General features: G+C 42.3%; 3 protein-coding genes across 4 annotated transcripts in view; 2 read left to right on the forward strand and 1 right to left on the reverse strand.

Annotated features, from left to right (window-relative positions):
- The window catches only part of blnk (B cell linker), a 21422-nt gene extending 19997 nt beyond the window's left edge, over positions 1–1425 (forward strand). For both annotated transcript variants that reach the window (XM_053435868.1, XM_053435869.1), the window contains one exon: positions 908–1425. In XM_053435868.1, coding sequence (XP_053291843.1) covers positions 908–1024 — 117 coding nt within the window. In that variant the 3' untranslated portion in view covers positions 1025–1425. The remainder of the gene's footprint in view (positions 1–907) is intronic.
- LOC128453150 (uncharacterized) lies at positions 1206–8157 on the reverse strand. The gene is made up of 3 exons (XM_053435867.1): positions 7869–8157; positions 3643–5838; positions 1206–3482 (listed from the first exon to the last, which is right to left on the reverse strand). Exons 2-3 carry the CDS (start codon positions 5822–5824, stop codon positions 3286–3288), a joined length of 2379 nt encoding a protein of 792 aa, XP_053291842.1. The 5' UTR covers positions 5825–5838; positions 7869–8157; the 3' UTR covers positions 1206–3285.
- Positions 8158–11520: 3363 nt separating this feature from the next.
- ccnj (cyclin J) lies at positions 11521–16208 on the forward strand. Its single transcript, XM_053436414.1, has 6 exons — positions 11521–11656; positions 11869–11958; positions 12899–13109; positions 13201–13500; positions 14253–14412; positions 15251–16208. The coding sequence occupies exons 2-6, from the start codon at positions 11890–11892 to the stop codon at positions 15567–15569; spliced, it is 1059 nt and encodes a 352-aa protein (XP_053292389.1). The 5' UTR covers positions 11521–11656; positions 11869–11889; the 3' UTR covers positions 15570–16208.
- Positions 16209–19810: the final 3602 nt, after the last annotated feature.

Consider the following 19810-nt stretch of genomic DNA (forward strand, 5'->3'; position numbering starts at 1 on the left):
AAATGCTCATGTCCAATTAATAACTTCAGTCCACGTGTCCCCAGGCCTTGACAATAGCTTGACACATCTTGCATCATCACCGACAGATGTGGAGTCACACAACAGTCATTTTCACATAATGTAAAAATCACATTACATCAGCCATGTCATGGACCCTGCTTTTGTCCTGCTGGCCTCTTTTTTTAAGGTTTTATATCAAGAATACATTTTACAGTTTTTAATTTGCACACACAATTAAAGTAAATAGTCATTTCAGCATGCACAGTACCACAATACCCATAAAACTGAGGCAGGCATTTTAGTTTAAAACATAGGACAAGATGGTGAATGTCTCTCTTGTGCGTTTGAAGGTCTTCCACACGAGTTTAATGAGTTAAACACCGGTGGTTGTTCGGGACATGTCAACAGTTGTGTCCCTTATCTTCATGGTCTTTGAGCCTTTTAACCACAAGTGCAAATGGAAATCAGCCGTCATTGATTCTATTGACATCTATGCTTTCCCCAATGTGGCATGTCAAAATGTCTCCAGTGGAAAGCACTCATATACAATTTTTATGAAAAGGCTGCTGTTATTGGGGCTGTGAAGTTTACATTTCAAATCTACATTCTTTTTTTATACGTTTCTTCCTAACAATGGAACAAGCCAATAGAGAACATAGGGGATAAAGAATGTAGGAAGACTGAAACTCATGGTAAAGTTGGGAAATGATTCAGTGTTTGATTTAAAAGATTCAGCGGAATTTATAGTTACTTATTTATCGTATATTAGAATTATAGTTAATCTTAAAATGATGACATCAAACACAGACCTTTTAACTGTCATTAATCAACTCAACCAACTTCATGAGATGGAAATTTAAACTTTACACTTTGGACTAACTCATCATCCTCATTTTGTTGTTCTCAGCATTTCAGCACCATCTCCCACATCATCGAGAACCACCAGAGGAATCCTCTGGTGGTGATCGACGGCCAGAGTAACAGCAAAGACGCCACCATGCTGTGTTATCCCATGAAGCCTTAAGAGGACCCAAGGATCGGGCTTGTACATCCCAGCCCGCTGTGTTTACTGTCAGACTGTTTGAAGAAGTGCTGTGTGATGCCTCTCTCCTCCTCCTCCATTAAGATCACATGGTGCTGGGAGTGTGCACTGGACTTTCCTGCATTGCTGGTCATGCAGAGTTGAAAGCAGCACTGACTCAGAAGACATTTTAACTCAAGTTTTATTAAGTTTTTTTTTGTAATGCTCTGTCAGTAAACAGTGTATCAAAATGAATGCAAGGAATGAGACAGTGTTGCAGTAGCAGAGAGAAGCAGGTAGACACATAATTCAATTACGGCAGCGGAACTTTGGAGAGCCAAAAAGTACAGGGTTGTATATTTTTGATTTCAATAAAACTCTTACTCTTGTGTTGTAAAACTCAACTCACATCTTCAGTCATGAGAAAATAAACAGGCCGGTTTATTCTCTTTTTAACAAATAATGTTGTCACACTCATACACATTGGTTGCATAACAAAACGCCAAGGCACTTTGGGATACTTCTATATTCTAACATTTTACAGTACCTCCTCCCGGACTATATACAAATATATATATTTTTTTTTTACCTAAATCGAAGAAGTGTACACGCGCGTGTACACAGACAGCGACTGACTGACACTCCAGATCTGTGGGTACGTGCACAATTTATTTTTCATCTGTCCAATTATTCCTCGAGTGTCACACACATGAAGAAGAGCCGCAGTTCCCTTTGCTGTGAATACTCGGGGATCGTGGCTGCTTAAGGAAATGTTTCACCACAGTGGGACGCTGGTCGAGATTGTCAAAGGCTTAGGCCTGATAAGGTGAGGTAACGGGGAATATTAATCCTCCTTTCATAGTGCAATTAAAAGATAAGAGGATAATTTCAAGTCAAAAGAGAGGAAACTTGTTGAGAGAAAAAAAAACAGACATGAGCAAATTCTCCAGATTTAAAAAATATATGATTTTGTTAGTATTTCATTGATGTCACAGAACAATGGTGTGCTCTTTTAAATTAATCCTGCCTTTAGGAGTAAATCCTCCAACTGAATAATGCATGGGAATAACTTTAAAAGATAATAGCATATTTGAACCATAACAGAATTTGGAGATTATACAAACATTTTACAAATTAACAGATTTTTTTCAAAGGCCCAAAAAGCAATGAGAAAAGGTTTCAAAAGACTAAACCTAGCGTCATAAATAAATGTTGAATAAAAACAGCTTATTGTCTGTTTTCTTTAACACAAAGATTTTGGTATATCTGAGTAACCTGTGGGTCTCTGTATCCCATTCCAAAAACATAAATATTATAGCTACCACACTGTATAGCCTACCCGTACATAAACTGATCCATAAAACTCAGATGGTATGGCAAATATACATGTTACAGTGTTCTATAAAAGATTCCATACGACAGTGTACTTAAATCACCTTAAATAAAGCTATTGCGTTGACATTATACAAAAACATATATAAAGAACTAAGTTGTCGACACCACGTCCTTGTGGCTGCACAAATAATTACGGATCTACAAAGAGTTTGCATCAAGCTACTCATACTGGGAGAGAGACGAAGGTAAATGTTTTAATCACCCTGAGAATGTGAACCTTCCAGGAAGTGTGAGAATGATAAAAAAAAAAAGAAACACTCATTAAGACCTTAAAACGAAGGAGAGTGGCTATCACAGTTACTGTTATTGTTTTGTTGTATTGCAAAGTCATCCTTTCTTTCCCAGACTAGTTGTGTCTTTCCTCCAGTGTGTGTGACATTCAAGAGTTTTCACAGTTTGGCCTTTTCCACTCTATCAGGTGTCGCTGTCGATGGTCAATCCAAACTTCCTGACTTGTAAACGCCCTGCCGCAGAACCAGCAGCGGAACTTTGTCGTCACGTCCCTGCTGGGAGAGAATGCGTCCACTACTTCGTACTTTTTTCGGCTCAACCTGCGAAGTTTCATCCTTAAAAGAAACCTCTCCTGTACAGAGTTTTTCGTGAGGCTCGCAGAGTCAGACTGGACCTCTGGTGGCTCGTGTGTCTGAGGGGCCTCCCTGTTTATGGCTGACAGAGCACTCAGGGTCCTGCGGGACAACACCACCTTCTGCACCTCTCCCCTGTTCCTGTTGACGACCTCCATGATCCTGGTCACCTCGGGGATGTCGGCATCTGGGTGATTTAGCACCACAACAGGCTGGTCTCCCGCCGGACGCTTCACCAACTGAGCTGAATTTATGGCTACTAACTTCAGGGTCCTCTGCTGGTTTTTACGGGCCGGATGACACAGGTGCCCAGAGGCTGGTGAGAGCTGTGGTTGGATGGCTTTCCCCACCGGCAAGTGAGTGCTGCACAGGAGATCTGGGCAGGAGTCTGCAGGCACTTCTCTGCCCCCCCCCCCCCTCAGCACTATGGTTACTATGCTCTGAAGGCAGAGCAGGGCTCGAGTCTTCAAGGTTTACCTCACCTGAAAGAAACAAGGGTGAATATACTTATTAAAAAATGCTTTTAAAAAAACAAACATGCTAGTGTTCATGAATATAAAATATATACTGAATGTTCCAAAGCCAGCGTGTGTTATTCTTTAACCACCATGTCTGAGTAGAAGCTATAATTTGCTGTCTTACCCTGTGGTGTAATAGCCGGTTGGGAAACAGGGGAAGACTTGGTGCAACTGCTTTGAGTCTCTCCATCAGCTGCTGAAATCGTCTTCTCGTCTGGCTCATGGCGCTCCACGCTGCTGCCTGATGTTTGGAGCGGTGAGTTCTTGGGGCACATCTCTACCTCAGCCTCTGCCACAGCTCCTGATTTACCAGCTGAACTTCTCACGTCAACATCTGTTTCAGGGAAATGCAGTGACTCCTCTGGATCATCTTGCATTTCGTGATGCATCGACAACGAGCTTACAAGCACGCCAGGCTCATTAACGTCCATATTTATAGACCCCATTGGCTGTGCAGCACAACCGGGGCTGAGTTCTTCTCCCGACTTTGATTGTGGATCTGAAGTGGTGGCTTCAGCCGGCTCTCGCAGATCAGTCCTGGAAGCTCTGGTCCATTTCTTCTCTGATAGAATCTGTGCTGTCATCTCTGTTGTTATATGGGGAGTTGGCAGCCCATGATTGTCCTCCATGGGATCACCTCCTGATGGAGACAAAGAGCTTTGTGACACCCACTGCTTCTCCTTCACGGGATTCTTCTTCAGCACTATTTTCAAGGGCAGTCCTGAGGGTCTTTTATACACTTTTTTAGACCTTCTTTTCCGTCTTCGATTTCGTCTCTTATTTTTTGGTAGGACTTTACTGATGGATGTCGGCTCCACGCTCTCGTTTGTCGACTTCAGCTCACTGGAGATATTAATCACATCCTCGTGCATGGGCTCCTGCTGTTTTCTCCCATGTTCCTCCATTTTCGGAGCAGTCTCTAATTCCTGATTCTCTCTGTTTTCCTGCATTTGCGTGCACCCTGATGCCTCGTTCTGGGCTGACACCGAGACGTCATTGTGGAGTTTGCTTTCGGTCTGCGGACAAGGTGGACAGTCATTCAAATTTGACTGACACCCATTTTGGTCAACTGCACACCGAGCATCGTCAGCAGCACTCTCCGGGAAACCGGTCTCTTTATCTGATGCCGTCATCCTTCTCATCCTTTTGGCATAGGCGGCGCCGTTCTGTGCTACAGTTATCTTGTTCTTGACCGTGAGGACAGTAAGGTCAGCCGAGTTCGACATGATTCCGTTCTCCGACTTTGGATGAAGGGTCACATCTTGAGGGACGTTCGACAAAACCGATTTCAGGGCCTTGGTCCATTTCTGGTCGCCGGTTTCCCTGGCGACAGATTTCATCAAAAACTGCTGAGTCTCCTCTAGTGTTGTTTGTGGGTCTGAGAGGTGGCAGTATTTATCCAGGAACTCTCTCCCTGGCAGGGACAGACAGTCCTGGGTCAGCCAACACATTTCCTTAACTGCACTTCGTGTTAATCTAGGCTTCATTTTGGGGATCGGGTCTTTTTGTTTCATTGCTATGGAATGAACCTCCTCCTTTTTCCTCTGCCTCTGGTTACCATTCTGGCAAACATGGACCGCTTTAATGTGCTTAGTAATCAGCCACTTCTGAGATGCCTCATAGCCACAGTGTTGACAACGTAGAGTGCTTGGTTTAGGCCCAAACTGATTCTTGTCTTTTGTGCGCAGCGATAGATCACTGCTCACTCCTTCCAGGCTCAAATTATGTGCATATATATGTTCTAGAAATACTTTAACGTCACCTGTGGAGAATCTCTGACACATCTGACAGGAATATTTGCCATTCTGACAGTGACACAGAGTCAAGTGTGCACTGAATTCAGGCCATGTGCGCTGAACGTCGTCACTACAAATGCTGCAACAAGAAAAAGTGTCCATGTGGCTTAATAGATGAATCTGTAGGTAGGAGAACTCATGTGTTTTAAAAGTACATGTGTGACAGGAAAAGACTGGCAGGCTCCCTCTGTGATTGTCCTCAAAGTGTGCCACCAAGTCTTTGGGAACATATTCCAAGTTGTCGCTGCATTGAGAGCATGTGAACCTCAGTGTTTTCTCACTGTTGTTTGTCCCGTGCTGGCTGTGCTGTGCTTCCTGGGAGGTCTTCTTTGATGAAGGCCACACTTCCGCTATCTTCTTTTGTCCACACTTATCTTCACTTTGCATAGTAGGGGGCTGAACAGCAGTCTTCCTGAGGTGGAGCCTTCTGCGCCTGTTTCTGCCCTTCTTCCTGAAACGCTGTTTCTTATCTCCTGCGGAGGTAGCTGCAGAAAGATCCATCGAATCCATGGGTTTTCAGCTTTCTGAAAGTGCAGAAAAACACAAAGAAGCAGCTCAAAATGAATGCAGCTCCGGGACAAAGGTAACAAATCAACAGCCTGCATTTCTCTTTGATTATTTCACATCACTCAGAATTGGTTTCAATCAAGTGCTCTGGATATAAATATTACTAGGACCAAAGAAACTATCAGAGAATAAACACTAGATTCCAGACTTATGTCACCCCTTAAAAAAACCATAGGGTACCCTGTTGAAAAGGTTGGATGTCTTAAAATACTTCGGAAATTATATATATATAAACACTTTTATTTCATAGATAACACAGAATATGTATATAAACTGCCTACGCAGAAATTATACCTACTCAGAAAGCCTAGTTACTTCAAGTTCAGCTAGAACACTCTTGAAATGGTGAACAAGAAACTGGTGGGAAGCATCTTTTAATAATGTCCCTTGGTATGGACAGTAGTTGAATGTCAAGTGTAGAGGGAAACCGTGAAGGGTAAGAAATGTGGTGAGAAAAACCACATGGTGGCAAGAGATAGCAGCGAAGCGATGGGTAGGCGCTGAATTACACAAAACCTCACAATGCCGGTTTCGTTGTCTGATCTCTGTACTGATATAGTTCCCCTGCTTCCAATGTGCCAAATTAACATGACATTTAACTCTGGTCACAAACAATCTCTACCTGACTCCGGCAGAACATTACATTAGGCTACATATTGCCAGTAGCTCCCTCAAACTCGATGTCAACATGACAACCAAATCAAAAAAAAGTGTGTCTGTATTTCATGATGAAAACAATTTTGTCTAAAAGGGAGGAGCACGACAAACTTAAAGCACATGGCGATACATGAGATACGTTAGAAAGCAGAGGGATGCTCCTCTTCTGACTGTTTGCCTGAACAAGGGGTCAAGCACATCAGCCGGCAGTGTGGACGTCCCTGACCCCCGGCAGAGAGGACACCAGTAATGCCGGGTTTGGAGCGGGTTTTTCAAATGTCAACGCTCAATAGGCCTTGGCGATTAAAATCTTCTCTTCTTGTTGAACCACATTTTAGTTTTAGGGCGTTTTTAAGAAAAAAAGTTTTGGTATCATTAGGGCACCGAACTGTTTGAAAAGATAAAGAAAGAAAAGCCTAGGGCAGTGGAATTTCTGTTGTTTTTATAATCTGTCTGTTTGTGATAAACTCTGAGCGTTCACAATTTACTGTTTGTTTCTATTTATAATCTGTTTATGACAATTCTCCACAGTGTGACCACTAAGGTAAACATTTAACCTCACGGATTGGCTGTTGCCTGGGACCTGCACCGTCTCATGTCAAATCCACAAACCGAGGCTGCTCCTCTGCTTCACTATAAGTCCACCTGTTGCTGGCTATTGTTCGCTGGGTCTGCGGATAGATGTTAATCCATCGCACCAGGATCACGTTTGAAAGGAGGAACTCAGATTGTTATCAGCCACTGAGCTGCTCACCTGCACGCACACACACACAGTTATGAACTTCACACGCTGCTTAAAAACACAACTACACCCGCTATAGTGAGCGGAGGTGGTGCAATTAAAAAACTACAAAAACACTAACAAATGCACGGTTAAAAGAACACAATCCTGCCGGCCGGGGGGTTGTTTTAGCAGCAGATGAACAAGGGGATCGTGCGGCCATTGTGCAGTTTGACCTGACCACAACAAAGTGATGAGACTGGCTCCGCAGCGAGCGAGGAAAGCCTCCGGGACCAGAGAAGTTCCAGATAAGAGTGTGGAGCTGTGAGATCACCGCAAGCTGCTTCTCCACCGCACGAACACACATGTTGTTGTTGTTTGTTAGCCGAGCTAGCTGCCGCGGCTCTCCGGAGTGATTTGAATTAACGTGACCCACAAGAGCTTACAAAGACCAAATAACTTCGATTAAAAAAACAAGCATGGCGACAAAGTTTGCGTCGAGCCCGCTTTCCTCCACGCCTCGCATCGAGGGAGAGGAGCGGTCACACACACCGCAGAGCCACGGAGGAACAGCACGGGCTGCGGTTCGGAGTTGTGTCGGGCTTTTACCTTTTTCTTTTGTGGAGAGCTTGACAGCTCAGCGAGTGGCAGCCATGATGGTTTCATCCGGGGATTACAGCCTCTGAGCTTCTTTAGCCTTTAGCCTGGTTCCTCTGACTGAGTGTGTCCTGTCCCGAGCCTACACACACACACACACACACACACTCACTCACACACACTCACACACATTGAGCTGTTTCCCATGCAAACATTGATCTCAATGCATTGCGGTCGCCATTCATTCACATGTGGATCATTCACTTCTCTCGCCACTAAAATACAGTCAAATCTCGTTTGACTCCAGTTCCAGTGGAGACTGACTAAAGCAGCTTGTAGCCTTGTATTCATTGACTGCACTGACGTATTAATAACTGTCATTGTCAACTGCATTCAGAGTTTGCATGTAAATAAAGGCTGCTAGTTAAGGCCCCAGCAGTTAAATTAAACTTCAATGTGTAAATGTGCAGAGCGATGATCAACAGTTCTAAGTCCAACATCCATGCACAATTCCTACATCAGTAAGGTGCACGTTTGAGTCACTCACTCTATAGCTTTTAGCAAAGCCACACATCATTGAACACATTTTTCTTTCCAAATTTTCATAATTAATGTCAGTATTTTAAGTTACTAATATATTAAAAAAAGAACAAATACTACTAATGTGGGAAGAGCACTTCAGAGGCAATCGGATTTCAGCAGCCCTGCCCCTGTATCCACCCCTGCATTTTATATTTAGGGACAAAGCTGTACTATATAATTAAAAACTATATTTATGACCCTGATTGAACAGAAGTCCAGAACATAATGTCCAGAATTCTCAGCCCCTCTGGAAGATTTCAGGAAAATATGCAGACTCCAGTGACTTCAATATAATTTCTATGTCTGAAAGCAGCTTCCATTAAAAGAACATTTTGAAATGGATTTTCATTCATTCATTGATTCATTTATTGATTCATTGTAATATAAAAATCTTTTGCAATTGATTTACTTTTCTTGTTTTTGTATGTGTGTGTGTTTCTGTTAGTCCTGTCATTAATCCCAGGCTGGTAAAGTGTTTATCTTAAAGCCCATTATCCTGCACAACACATGGGAGGTGAAGCTCTATCGTACCTCTGGTATGTCTGAGAGAAGCAGGACGCCCTTTGGGTCTGTCAAGAAGTTCACAAATTAACACACAATGAAGTGCCACTATTCAACAGCCATAAAAAAAAGGCCACTGGGCCGGATCTCAGTAAATGTGAGACACTTTACTGCATCTAGATGATAAGGTGGGGATTAATTCACAGCAGTGATCTTTTTGTAAAAGATATGTTTACCTAACTACCGTTTTAGACACATGTAGACATTTATTTTAGCATTTAACTAAAATAATAAGTTATCCTGTGTTTACCAACGTTTATATGTTCGACCAACTGATTATTTCGCCTTTGCTGTTTACATGACTTCAAGGTATCCTTTGTATGTAACCTTTTGATTTTGTGTGATATATTGCAAGTAGCTTTGCTTTTAAATCATATACATGACCCTAACTGGGCAGAATAACCTTTGTGCTGCCAACAAGCTGGATCAGAAACTAAACTTAGGCGAGGTCCTCACATGGCTTCCTGTAATAACATATGGTGAAGATGAGCATATGAGTTGCCAAGGAAACTCTGATGTACAGAGGAGAATCAATAGTTTAAATGTAGAAATCAAATGAGTCAATCAAGATGTATGGCATCCACCCCCTCCTTAGGATGTAAGTTCTTTTTGCAAAGGAAATCAGTAGACGATGTAAAATCAATAACCGTCAGGCAGCTTACACCCTCTGCTGTGGTGTTTCTGTCAGCGTGTTCAGCAGTGGGGCTGTTCACACTTCTGAGCAGGTCAATGGCTGTCTGCTGCCCTCCAGTGAGGAGCTGCAGGACACCAGAGGGAAGAAAAGCATCAAAAGGACGACCACCAGCTCCCTCCACCCAGGACGCCCTTTTGTTTCCTCCGGGAGACACTTCCAATCCATTAGGAACGAGACTACCCAACACCTCGACAGCGTCTACCACAGAATGGATAGAATTACCAATCCTTTTATAAGCCCTCCCCCACACAGCCACCACCCCTGGATGGCTCTTTTTATTATCTAGGCTAAACATGGAGCAACCGTCTGATCTTTCTCTATGATTTTTATTTCAGAAACATAGTTTTACAATAGATTTTCCTCACAATAAACTACAAGGGAGGAATGAATGTGCCAACTCAGAAATGCTTTCACATTACTTTTACCTCCAAGAATTATTTTCTGTCGTGGTAATGAAATATACAATCAATATTTATTTGGGCCATGAATAAATAGAGCTGTTTTGGTAACATGCGACATTGCATCAGATGATAGCATTTTATGGAACACTGTTGTTGATTTAACCTATCTGGGTCAAATTGAATTGTGCTGTGCTCCAGGGGCACACTGACCCATTTTCAATTCGTACCACAAAAAGGACACTGAGCATTTGGTCAGCATTAGACTGAGCATGAATGGCCTCTTCTCCAAGAGGAACCTATGAATGCACTCAAATGACTGTTATTGTTGATCTAATGTGTTTTTCAGGTGGGGTGACGGTGTTAAGATGTAGGTGATATCAGATTGTAAGTAAGAGAAGGGAGTGTTTGAACCATATTTCATCCATTCGCAAATTTACGACACAACGCCTAAGGAGTCACTCACTGTGTCTTTGTATTCATGTATAGCTTGGGTACATTGATATCATAATCAACAATATATTGCTTGAAAATAATCAGAATAAATGTCCAATAGATTTCCATTAGATATAATTTACCATTTCATTAATTTGTCCATATTTTCCAAAGGGGTGTAGACATGAAGCATTTTAACCAATGGCCGTATATAGAGTTTATAAACAGAGGTAAGATTATCTAAATCATAATCCTCTTCGTTCCTTTAGGGCATAAGGCATCGATGATCTGCCTCTATAGGGTCTGTCCTGGGCTACATATTGGGATTCTGTCTGATCTGGTCAGAATTTTAGTTATTTTTATCTTTATCTTTATTGTTGTAGCATTATCTGCATGTTCTCCCCAATAACCTGACTCCATAAGAATTGTGCACAGAACTAGCTTCTGGTAAACACCAGCACTTCAGTGCACAACATGAACCAAGGTTCCAATGAAAGCCCAGTCACCAATCACTGCATTACTGTAGCTCCTGTAGCTCAGGAACATTTGGGTCTTTTATTAATAATTATTTCACCATTCTCTTTTATTGGCTTTTGGCTGCATCTGGCTGCCAGCAGTCCGCGCCGCCATTGGATGTTGACAGTTGCCGTACTTACTTGTAATTGGCTGCGTCCTGTGTGCACCATCAGTCCCAGCAATGGAATGATGCCTTCAAATGCTAATTGGAAAAGTATTACTCTCATCATCAATTGACTCTGAGAGGTCTATGTCAGGTTGAAATGGATATTCTAGCAAATGGTTTATACAGGATTGTTATCTAACTTCAACAATGAATGAAGTGCTCTCCCTTAGGGGAATGGACAATGCCCAACTATTATAAGATGTTTGTCCAATGTTCTCTTCACAACTATTTTACGCTACTATTTGTCTTTCATAGTTTCATTATCGTTTTTTGTTCCGGGGCTCTCAGCGTGAAGTGCTGTCGTTTCCCGCGGCCCCTGAAGGCAGCCGTAGTGTTTGCTGAGCTCGTGCTGAACGGATCTCACTACAACAAGTGAGTGTCAGCAAGCATGTCCGGTTAGTGTACCTCGGTGGCGCTGGCTGTGATCATCACTACATGTGCTCCTCGGGTGAGTGTCCACATTGACATCTGAGTTTCCCCCTGACTTCAGAAAAACATCAACACAATGAACGACTGGCGATCGGTCACGATGCCCGCTCCGTGAGCAGTCATGTTGCCACCGTGTGACTTTGAACTAGTTGCTGCTGTGCATGACTTAGTGTTGCAGTGTGCAGATCCCCGGCAGTGCTCAGCACCAGCTGATTGTTTGGGCTTTCACAGGTTCCCAAAGCACTGTGTTAAATGGAGCTAGAGGACCAATGGTGGAGAGGACAGCTGGCCACAGACATATACCAGGCACTACGGTACAAAGTGAGTGGGCCACACCTGCTGCTGGGGTGGCTACCAACACAGACATGGAGGGGAAGGCCCCTTTAAGTGTTTTTAGATGATACTTTATTCATTGTTTTTATGAGCATCTCATATCTAAATCATTGTTTCGAAGGGATGTAATGTCATGGGTTAAACCCCCTCATCCTATTTTCCAGGGGGGGTCCTAAACACAAATAGGAAACAGAAATGAACAATAATACAGAACATACAAGCGAACGTTAAAGTTGCAACATTAATACTAGATACAGTCAATGAAGAGAAAAAGATAATTCTATTAATAATGAGGGAAGAAGCAAATACAAGAAATCCTTGAACAGTAACATCACTACTGAAAACAAATCCTGTTTGGTGTAAGATGAGAAAAGATTTAAGAATAAGCTAAATGATGACAGACAACTGATATTGAAGGGTAAAGTACTCCAATCAGAATACGATTTTTTTTTTTACTCTTAATTATTTTTGATACAATGTCGAAGGTAAAGTGGGTCTGAAGGAAAATGTGTGTATTGTTTTGAGCCACTTGAGTTTGTCAAACATTGAGCAAGGTTGTGCAGAGATAAGAGCAACCAACAAAATACAATGCTCAATGTATGTCTCTGTGTTTATTGCATTTGTGGTAGAGCAACCAATGCGCTCATTTTCAGAACTGTTATTTTTCATAACTCTGTCATTTTTAAGGTTGCGACCTTAATATGTAAAGTGCCTCGAGATAATATATATTGTAATTTGGCGCGATACAAATTGAATTGAATTTAATGTCGGCACTGACCCATCCATCAGACTAGCTCCAGTGTGTTTTTGTGTATTCCGTATATATTTTTTCTTTACACTGTATTATAACAGATTATAAACCAATGGGAATTTAGTGACCATAGAGTTTGTGTGCCCTGAGTTCTCAAAACGACATCTTCTCTAACAGGAGCTTAAGTTGCCGTCCTACAAGGGCCAGTCTCCTCAGCTGAATTTGAGACGATACTATGCGGACCTCATAGCTGTTGTTAGCAACCACTTCAGACTCTGTCCTGCAGCCAGACACCTGGCTGTGTACTTGCTAGACCTCTTCATGGACCGCTATGATGTCACGGAGCAGCAGCTTGCCGTGGTCTCGCTCTCATGTCTTCTGTTGGCCAGTAAGTGACCTCACACTCCCAAGTGTGGGACTGCTCAGACTCTGCATTGCTCTTGTGCTTGCTGACCAGCTCCAAATCTTCCTCGCTGCAGGTAAGTTTGAGGAAAGAGAAGACCAGGTGCCAAAGCTGGAGACGCTGAACAGCCTGGGCTGCATCAGCTCCATGAACCTGATCCTGACCAAGCAGGGTTTGCTGCATATGGAGCTGCTCCTGCTAGAAACCTTCCAGTGGAACCTGTACCTGCCCACGGCCGCTCATTTCATAGAATACTGCCTGTCCATTGCCATCCATGAGGGAGACCTCCATGATGGCTGGCCCTTGACCTGCCTGGAGAAGTCTAAATTATACATGGCCAAGTATGCTGATTATTTCCTGGAGGTTTCTTTGCAAGGTGAGTTGTATTTCAGGTCTTAGGAGTGGATATGACTAGCTTTAGACTTAGCTGACGTTGTGTCACTTGCTTGTAGCATTCTCTCAAGCTGTTTTCAGACATGACCTGTGGGCAAAATTGAATTTGATACAGAGTTTACCTGAACCTCCCACATGCACAACACAGTGGGAGGTTCCATAAACAGACACGAACACAACAGCAACAAATCCTGTGGATTATTCAGGTTTGAGGTGGAGCAGCCGGATGCAGCAGACCGAGGCAGGAAGTGACGTGTTAACATCTGCTCTTATTATCACAAACTCTTGACATCTTCGACTGTGTCTTCCACTTTTTAGCACAGTTTTTTCACTGGGAGACATCAACACCCCCCACTCGCTCGTGGTTAACCCACCGGGGGATCCCCTGGTGGGCTCTCACATCTACTTCTCCAGTTTTTATGAAGCTTCAAATCCAGGGCTCTCACCCTGACATTTACGTTCACTCATCCAGAGAAAATACAGGGGAACCGTGGCGCTCAGTGCATGTCTGAAATCCGCTTTATGAAGCAGTTTGGTATTAGCAGTCTCTGTTTTTAATACTGGTTTCGAGTGCTTGTGCTGTTTTCATCAAACTTTAACTCCTTAATAATCTTTACTGTGGTAAAACGAACCTTGAGATCTGGCCTCTCTTCAATTCTGACAAAGTTTCTGCAATTCTTTCCTCCATTGCATTTTGTTTGTGGTGATGGATTCCTGTTTTCTTTCTCCCCCCAGATCATGTGTTTTTGTGTTTTGCCCCCTCTCTACTGGCGGCTGCGTGTGTGGCCTCCTCCCGCCTCGTCCTCCACCTGTCCCCTACATGGCCGCCACAACTGCAGCGCCTCACAGGCTACACATGGGAGAACCTGGTCCCATGTGCTGAGAAACTACTCATGTGTGTATCTGAAAAATCCGCTGTATTCTGTGCACGCTTGTCAACAAGGACAATTAGATCCTTGAATTAGTTTCAGTGACAGTAAAGCAGATAGATACTGACAACTCTCAGTTCAAGCTGTCACACAATAATTAAAGCCAGGGTTGGTAATCTTTGAAAAGCTCGCAAGAGCAGGCTACATTTTGAAAAAGTGGAATTGATATATCCAACCTCCTCATCCGGCCTTGTGCTAAATCTACGCATATGAGCCTGCAGTAGCTGACGATTGCTAGAAGCCGAATTTTCCGTCCTGCAAGGGCCACAGACACCGTTTAAAAAGAATTCCAGAACAATTTACTTTACTGTGGGGACGTTGAGAGGATTTCAACAAATAAGACAGAAAGTCCAATCTTTAAATCTGACATAGCATCGACCCCAATTCTCTCTCTCTCTCACTCTCTCAAATATGACGGCACACAACTGATCCTGGTCTATCCGTCTCTTCTCTCCCCTCTTTGCCACGTCTCCTCTCTTCCCCATTTCTCTTCGCTCACCCCGACCAGTCGAGGCAGATGGCCGCCCAGACTGAGTCAAGTTCTGCCAGAGGTTTCTTCCACTTAATGAGAACACTTTTCCTCTCCGTACTTGTTTATTGTGGGAGCAGTTGGGGTTCTCTATGATTGTTAAGGTTTTTACCTTACTGTGTAAAGTGAGATAATATATGTTAGAACTTGGCGCTATACAATTTAATTGAAACATATTACCAACCCTAACTTTAAGAGCCGTCAGTAGCCTAAAAACGTCCTTCTGTACATTCAAGAGGAGACACGTGTTTATCCATATTGTGTATGTTTCACAGTGCACATGACAGTGATGTCAGAGAGGCCAACAAGCAGAAGTGTCAGCAGCAGCAGCAGATGGTGTACCACAGTTCCGGCCAGACAGCCACTGTGGCCCAGTGCCTGCACCGGCCCAGTTTGCAGTATCCCCAGCAGGCCAGCCACAGGTCTGCCTCCTACCTCAGCCACTCCACCACCAGTCTGCCGGCTCCCAATGGCCCCCAGCACGGCAGCACCCAGACCATCTCTGCCTCACTGGATCCAAAGTCCAACCTCACCAACAGGGCTTACCAAGTCAGCATGCACTACACCTGTGCCGCTCCGTGTTTTGACAGATGATGGATTTGTAGGATTTAGTCGTTTTTGAAAAGGAAGAGAAAAGTGTTGGGGATCTGTTTCTCCTCAACATAACAGAATACCCCTGAAGATAAAAAAAAAAGCGTGTTTTTAATTTGAAGAGACTGGATGAAATTGTGGCAGCACTTTGAACCATAAGGTGTACGCAATGTGCAATATGCATACTCTGCTGTAATTTTCTGTGGAGAGCTTGCTTGAGGATTTTTTTTTTTTTTCAAGAAGTTTGAGATATCTGTAATGAATGTTGTTGTGAGGTAACTAGAGGCAGAGTTTGCACCACTGTACTGACTAGTGTTACTGTATAATTTAGCTACAGACCAAAAGTCTTGTAATTAAGCCAAAATACCTCGGAAGTATTGCACGTAGTCACCTTGTGCCTGTGTTATTTAGGGACATTACTGTTTAGTTAAACAGGAAGTAATCAAAGGGATTTACGTCGGTGCCTCGAATTTTGTTTTGAGTGTTATTTGTGTAAGTAGTAAAGAATATTTTCCTCTAGATGTCAACTTATTTGCAGAGAAAATTGTTGCTCTTCTGTTCACAGAGGATTTCAGTCAGTGCTGTGCACTTCTATGATGATAGTTTTAAATAAAAAACAAAACTGTGTTGGTTGAACTGAAATGTTGTCCTCTTGATTTCTTTGATATATTCCCTAAAATTAGGTTCAGGTTAAAAATGGCATCTTTATATATTACTTTATTAAAATCCTTATACTACTTACAAAATTTCAGTAAATGTTCTTTATTGAGCATTTTTATTTTATTCTTAACTCTACTTGTACTCCATTCAATCTCAGAGAGAAATACTTTAGATTTTACTCCACTACATTTAATCTGATTTCTTGAATTACATTGTGCAGTTGGTGCATAGTGACTATTGGGTCCACCAAAAGTCAAATTTTTATTAAAACCAGTGAATAAGTCTGCAATGAACGTGGAATATTTTCAACTTGTGTTTCCCTTATTGTCTATTTTATAAAGTTATCCAACTTTAAAAAGTGAATTGTTCTTTAAATAATAAATAGAAATGGTCAAACTAAACTGGCAGATTCTTCCCCAGTCTATTTTAAGAGAAAAACCCAACTGGATGTAAAATGCTTAAATCAGTCCCATCTTTATGATTTGCTGTTTTTTTATCTTTATTCCATCAGTGTTATTGAGATTTTCAGTATCTTATTTTAAGAGAGAGACATGAGAAGAGGAGACATTTACAACCAGTAATTAAATAAACGGGGGAGTTAATGAGTTAATCATTAAAAGAAGAACAAGGAGTTGATGAATAAAAAACAAAACAACATAGAGGTAAAACATAAAATCAAATCAACAAATAACACATATATTGAATCAAGACTCGTAAAAGATATATTACAAAGTTTTAAAATCACTAAGGGGAAGGTAAGTCTGCAGTTGTAGGACAGATTGCAGCTCGTTCCATTTAAAAAGTGCATAATACCTGAAGCCGGTTCTGCCAACATTAGTATGAGTGTGAGTCTAAGGATATGTAGTTACTGGATCATGTAGAATTTCATTGGTAGAGAATTCTGTCTGTTGGTGCTGGTAGAGAGCGCAGTTTTTTTTATTTGTATATCTTTTTATTGTGTCCTTTCATTGTTTCTACTCCTTGACTTTTCATTTGTCATAGGAAGAGACAACACTGTAATTCAGATTTGCTCTGTTTTTAGTAAACACTCAGTTGTAATATGTCCACACCCTGCAGTATTCTGTAAGCCATCATTAGCAGCCCAAGGCCAGTGACAATGCAATCCACAGTCTGCAGATGGCAGTAAGTGGCTCATTTCTGCTGATGCTTCTCAACTCTTCACAGCTCGGCTTTTCTTGCATGTGCGTCTGTGGCTGAGGGGTAGAGTGGTCGTCCTCCAACCTGAAGGTCAGCAGTTCGATCCCCAGTCTGACACATATGCATGTCGAAGTGTCCGTGGGCAAGATGCTGAACCCTGAATGGACCCCCATAGAATAACAAAGTGCTGCGAATATATGCACTGTAAGAATTCAAAACTGTACTGTAAAGCTCTATATAAATACAAAACCATTTACCATGTGCACTTAAAAAAATAAACTTTACCAGAATTCTTTTCAACACAGGCAATCAGGTAAAATCATAAAATATAATGATACACGCTCCTGTACTCAGGATATTTGAAAATCACCAAAATAAATCGATGCTCTGAAGTGATAAGAAAAAGTACCACAGTGTTTTTGTATAAATGTAGTTTATTTAAGGTAAAGATGGGAAAGCATAAGCTAAATATGTATTCTAGTGTGTTGACAATGTTCCTCTGAGGTGAACCACATGCTTCTACTCTTCTGGATATAAGAGGACAACTATAGATATAAGCATACAAGCTATTCACTATTATCTATCATTAAAATCAGTTCCTGTTCTTAAACAATGTGGTCAGACCTGATTGAAGGAACCGTTCCAAGTAAACCTCTAATGCGCTGCTGATTCCTTCAGTATACATGTCATGAAAAGGCCGACCTACAAAAATAGCTTTTCCGTTCTGGGATATATTCGCTGCAGAACTTCCTGTGTAGGAGAAAGCAGTCTTGATGGACATGGTGACGAGGACCAGACTCTTCACGCTGTTAATAATTGACTACTTCCCCCCCTCCCAAACACTGTGGATTATCAGCTCAGAAGCCCGAGCAGGAGGTGGACTCAGATTTATGAAGCCATCCAAGTCCTCCTGAGTATTTCTCATACCTTTAGAAATACATACTGGCTCTTTGTCAGCTGAATCAGAGTTTGTGGCCAGGGTGACGCAGGCAAACCACACGGAACAAGGAAGGAGGAATTTAAGTCAGAGGTAAACTCATCCGGCAGCGTGGGAAACTTGAAATGTCATTACCATATGAGCATTTCCACATTTCCATGTAGAGCTGAGACAAACTGTGAGAGTAATAAGTTCACTGACTTTCTCGTGCTCCTTTTTAGTTGCTAAGCTGTCTTATGTGACCACCCACCACTCCATCTGTGCATGCAGACACTAGAACAAGCACAAGCAGTTTAGCAAATTGTAACTATCTGTGTGATGCAATCCTGTGATGAAGAGAGGTTGTGTGGTTTGTGTTGCGGCCGGTGGTCAGCCCACAACAAGGTGAGCATGATTCTAAATCTAAAACTGCCACGCCAGTCCAAATACCTGTCATGAAGTAAAGAATGAAACATTGTTCTCGAAAACTGAGAGAAGGTTGAAGCTTTGCTAAAATCTTAAAGATGGTTAGTGTATGTACAGTGTTCTCCTTTCAGAACACTACACAGACGTCATGCCCTCATTCTGGTTTCCAAAGTATCATACTGAAAGTCTGGAAGTTGCACAATTTAACCGGTGATTCATTTATTTATCAGGAATTGTGTGCACTCATGTCAGGCAGACCCGGGTTAGCAGCCTGGCTCTTGGAGTGTAAGATATGGAGTATGAATGTATTCAAGAATATCATGTACTGACACAAACATATAGGCTGGGACAGCTGGGAGCCCCTGCGGACCCCACAGATATATGAAGCTACACTATGTGAAAAGAGCAGGAAGCACAGAGAGCTGCAAAATGCATCAGGGTGACACACAGGGTGATGAGGTCTGGTTCAGGTTTGTCTTCATACCTACATGTTCATATTTATGCAGAGGATGTCTGCTTTAATTTGAACTTTAGTAAAACTCACTTTTACTAAAAAGAAAGTAACCTTAGAAGATAAGCACTTCATTTTTTTTCGGGCCACACTGCTGCAGGGTTACCTCATCCCTACATGTTCTGTTAATGTTATATCTAAGCCAAGGCCAGCACGTCAATGAAGTGGTTAGTCACCTCACAGCAAGAAGGTTCCTGGTTAGAATCCCTGCTCGGTCGGAGTCTTTCTTTGGGGAGCATATCCTCATGTCTGTGTGGGTTTTTCCAAGGTATTCTGGTTTCCTCCCACAGTGAAAAACATAGCGTTTTGTATAAGGTTGACTGGAGACTCTAAATTGACTCTTGGTGTGAATGTGAGAGTGACTGGTTGTTAGTCTCTGTGTCTGAGTCTTGCAAAACACTGGCAGCCTGTCCAGACCTGCCCAATATCAAATGGGATTGGCTCTAGCTCCCTCCACGACCTTCAAAGGATAAGGGCTATAGATCTAAGCCATACAGCTGTACATTGATTTGAGTTGTTTTCATCCAGACTGGGAGTGTGACAGCATTTCAGTGGAAACCAGCTTTTTTTAAA

The sequence above is a fragment of the Pleuronectes platessa genome, chromosome 12, assembly GCF_947347685.1.
Source record: "Pleuronectes platessa chromosome 12, fPlePla1.1, whole genome shotgun sequence".
Taxonomy (NCBI): Eukaryota; Metazoa; Chordata; class Actinopteri; order Pleuronectiformes; family Pleuronectidae; genus Pleuronectes; species Pleuronectes platessa.